This window comes from Apis florea, unplaced genomic scaffold (assembly GCF_048593485.1).
Source record: "Apis florea isolate Af1SG1 unplaced genomic scaffold, ASM4859348v1 contig_3158_pilon, whole genome shotgun sequence".
Lineage (NCBI taxonomy): Eukaryota > Metazoa > Arthropoda > Insecta > Hymenoptera > Apidae > Apis > Apis florea.
The window spans coordinates 5595331-5599625 of NW_028256713.1; the positions used below are offsets into that span (position 1 = coordinate 5595331).

At 21.9% G+C, this 4295-nt stretch overlaps 1 protein-coding gene across 1 annotated transcript; it reads right to left on the reverse strand.

The window, feature by feature from the left end:
- Positions 1 to 260: 260 nt before the first annotated feature.
- On the reverse strand, positions 261 to 1515 carry LOC100867223 (RPA-interacting protein). The gene is made up of 3 exons (XM_003698734.4): positions 1087 to 1515; positions 700 to 931; positions 261 to 635 (listed from the first exon to the last, which is right to left on the reverse strand). The coding sequence occupies exons 1-3, from the start codon at positions 1192 to 1194 to the stop codon at positions 301 to 303; spliced, it is 675 nt and encodes a 224-aa protein (XP_003698782.2). The 5' UTR covers positions 1195 to 1515; the 3' UTR covers positions 261 to 300.
- Positions 1516 to 4295: the final 2780 nt, after the last annotated feature.

Consider the following 4295-nt stretch of genomic DNA (forward strand, 5'->3'; position numbering starts at 1 on the left):
TTCAAATGATTACCTCTATAAACAAATTAAATTTTCCTTTTTTTTTCATGAATTTAACAAATTAAAAATTATTAATTTTTTATTCATGTTTTTTTTATATTTATTATTATATCTTACTACCCATATTTGAATATTATGATATTCAATATTATGTTTGATATTTTCTTCTATTGAATATTATTTAAAATTAAAATAATTATTATTATTAATCAGTCATGGGTAATAAGATGAAAAAATATAATTTTTTTTCAGCAATTTCATAAATTTTAAAAATCTTTATTAATTGAAGAATATTAAAATTTATATTATAAACGCCCAAGTTGAACATTCATCACAAATTAAATATAAAGACATCCTATTGTTTTCAAAAAGTGGTAAGAAACCAGGTAATTCCTTACATTGTATAGAATGAATATTTACACAATTATTAATAAGACATCCTATTTCTTTCACACTAAGACAATTGTCTAATACAAAATCACAAGATTCACAAGCTATTTTATTTTCTTTTTCTATTAAATTAGATTTCTGACATATAGGACAAATAACTTCATTTACTTGTTGATCTGCTTTAAGTGCTAATACTTCAATTTCTTCTTGTACCATTCTTTCATATTCTTCTAATATCCATTGTTCTATATAATAAATAATGCATAAACGTTATGCAATGTATAAACAAAAAAAATTCTATTATTTTACCTTCTTCATCAAGTATTTTAGCTTCAAGTTCAAGTGCTTCTTCTGGATCAAGTGGTTCATTTACAAAAAAAGGATTCAAAATTGGATCTAAATCTGTAGTAGCAAGATTATTTAATTCTTTACGAACAATTTCAGTTAATGTATCTTGTACATTTTTTGAATTTATTTCTAAACCGAATCTATTTCTATTAAATAACTGTCCTCGTTTTTCTCGCATTCTTTCTCGACATCTCTAAAAAATCATATTTTATTTTATGCATTAAAATTCCATCAAAATATAATAAATTGATTACATAATTTTGAGTTTCAAAGATTTATATTTTTTATTTGTTTTAAGTTTCAAAGATTGGAAATTCGGACGTTCAAAAATAATATTAAATGATTAACCTCTCTTAAAACTTCTTGTAATTTTGGAGAACTATGTCTAATTCTATTGACATTATTTCTAGTTTTTAATTTTAAAGCCATTGTTGGACTTAATTTTATATTTTCCATATTTTTTGCACTGTAACATTTAAAAAATTTTATGAAAATAAATAATACAAAATATGAAAAGTAACTGAACGCTTGACAATTAAAAATATGTATACAATAGAGGTCGTGATTTTACATGTATAAATATATTAAAATATATATGAAACGACATGTAATATATATATTAATAATTTAAAAATCTATGTTTTTAATATAAATGTATTACTTCTTGTATTATATTTTTTTAATTTAAATTTCTAATAATAAAAATTTTTGTACAAATTTATAATTTTGTATCATGAAAATATTGAATACACATCAAAAACTCATATTATATATATTATATATATCTTACAGGTTGCAAAGATGAAATCTATATCTTTTTTATTATAATTTAAATATTAAAGTTTAATATATTATAATTTTTAAAACAGAAATTATGGTATTTAATTGATATAATATCCCCTATCCTTTATAATTACGCGCCACGGCAAATACGAATAAAAAAATTTAGAAAGAATAAAGAAAATTGAGAAGCATAGATGAAACAAATATAAACAAAGAGAACAAATAATGGAAGAAGGATGGATATAGAATAAAAATATTGAAATCAACGCCATCTGCAGAGTGCCGCAAATGAAACACATAAAGTAAGGACAGAAAATAATAAGAGAAGGATAGAGATAGAGTAAGAATTGATCATTAGCGCCATCTTTTGACTTTCAAAAATATTTTTTCAATAACATATTTCCAAAAATAATCAAGAGATGGCGCTTATCTTTAATTCTTAATCTACTTTATCTACTATTTTTAAAAAGATACTTTTGGCAATCGAGAGATGGCGTTGACGATCAATTCTTATTCTATCTTTATCCTTCTCTTATTGTTTTCTGTCCTTACTTTATGAGTTTCATTTGCGGCACTCTGCAGATGGCGCTGATTTCAATATTTTTATTCTATTTCTATCCTTCTTCTACTATTTGTTCTCTGTGTCTATACTTTCTCCGTTAAAGAGATAACTTTAATATCTGATTAATTAATATCTGATTCTATGTCTAATTTTATTGACATTATTTCTAGTTTTTAATTTTAAAGCCATTGTTGGACTTAATTTTATATTTTCCATACTTTTTGCACTGTAACATTTAAAAAATTTTATGAAAATAAATAATACAAAATATGAAAAGTAACTGAACGCTTGACAATTAAAAATATGTATACAATAAAGGTCGTGATTTTACATGTATAAATATATTAAAATATATATGAAACGACATGTAATATATATATTAATAATTTAAAAACCTATGTTTTTAATATAAATGTATTACTTCTTGAATTATATTTTTTTAATTTAAATTTCTAATAATAAAAATTTTTGTACAAATTTATAATTTTGTATCATGAAAATATTGAATACACATCAAAAACTCATATTATATATATTATATATATCTTACAGGTTGCAAAGATGAAATCTATATCTTTTTTATTATAATTTAAATATTAAAGTTTAATATATTATAATTTTTAAAACAGAAATTATGGTATTTAATTGATATAATATCCTCTATCCTTTATAATTACGCGCCACGGCAAATACGAATAAAAAAATTTAGAAACAATAAAGAAAATTGAGAAGCATAGATGAAACAAATATAAATAAAGAGAACAAATAGTGGAAGAAGGATGGATATAGAATAAAAATATTGAAATCAGCGCCATCTGCAGAGTGCCGCAAATGAAACACATAAAGTAAGGACAGAAAATAATAAGAGAAGGATAGAGATAGAGTAAGAATTGATCATTAGCGCCATCTTTTGACTTTCAAAAATATTTTTTCAATAACATATTTCCAAAAATAATCAAGAGATGGCGTTTATCTTTAATTCTTAATCTACTTTATCTACTATTTTTAAAAAGATAATTTTTTTGGCAATCGAGAGATGGCGTTGACGATCAATTCTTATTCTATCTTTATCCTTCTCTTATTGTTTTCTGTCCTTACTTTATGAGTTTCATTTGCGGCACTCTGCAGATGGCGCTGATTTCAATATTTTTATTCTATTTCTATCCTTCTTCTACTATTTGTTCTCTTTATTTATATTTGTCTATACTTTCTGTGTCTATACTTTCTCCGTTAAAGAGATAACTTTAATATCTGATTAATTAATATCTGATTTTAATAATTTTTTTATTATCTTCTAAAATAAAAATATATTTATATCTTCTAAAATAAAAAAATATATATTATATAGAAAATAATATATACATACATAATATGTTTGTAATAGAAATATACATATTATAGATCCATTTACTAAAAATTACACGGATTAAAAATTGATTTCATTTATATGTATATATATATATATATTTTTTTAAATGTATGTAAAATAGGAATCTAATTTTAATTCGAAGTATTACGAAAGTATCGATTCTATTTTTTATATTTAAATTTGAATAATATCTAGAAAAAATATATTAAATTAATATAAAACTATATTGGGGAACATATTAATGAAAACAATTTAAACCACAATGATTTATAATTTATTGTAATACTCAATAATGAAAGTTGAATACAATTTTAACGATCAGGCAATTTATTCTGAATTGAGATTGATTAAAAAATCATGAGCCAACGATATATGAAATAATTATTATAATTAGAGAGTAAAATCGTAATATAAAACAATGACTCTCGATTAGTTATTAATAATGTATCACTTAAGTTATGCTAAAAAAAATATAATTCTTATTACCATTGACAATAATTCATTCATATAAGTAAAATATTTTTTCGCAGTCACTTATTACATCTAAGAATAAATATACACATATACATACATTTATGTATATGTATATGTCTATCTTAACATTTATGTTATTGTATATATACATATAAAGGGCATTTCGCGAATAACTTTATTAATTGATTTGACAGGATTTATATTCCACTTCTAAAAGTAAATAACATTTTCAACATTCGTAAAATAATCTCTAATATTTGTATATGAATTAACAATGCAAAAATTGATTAAGAATCCATGAGATTCTTTGACCAATTAAGATAAACATTTTTATACATCTCTTATGATTTCTAACAATTCATTGATAAA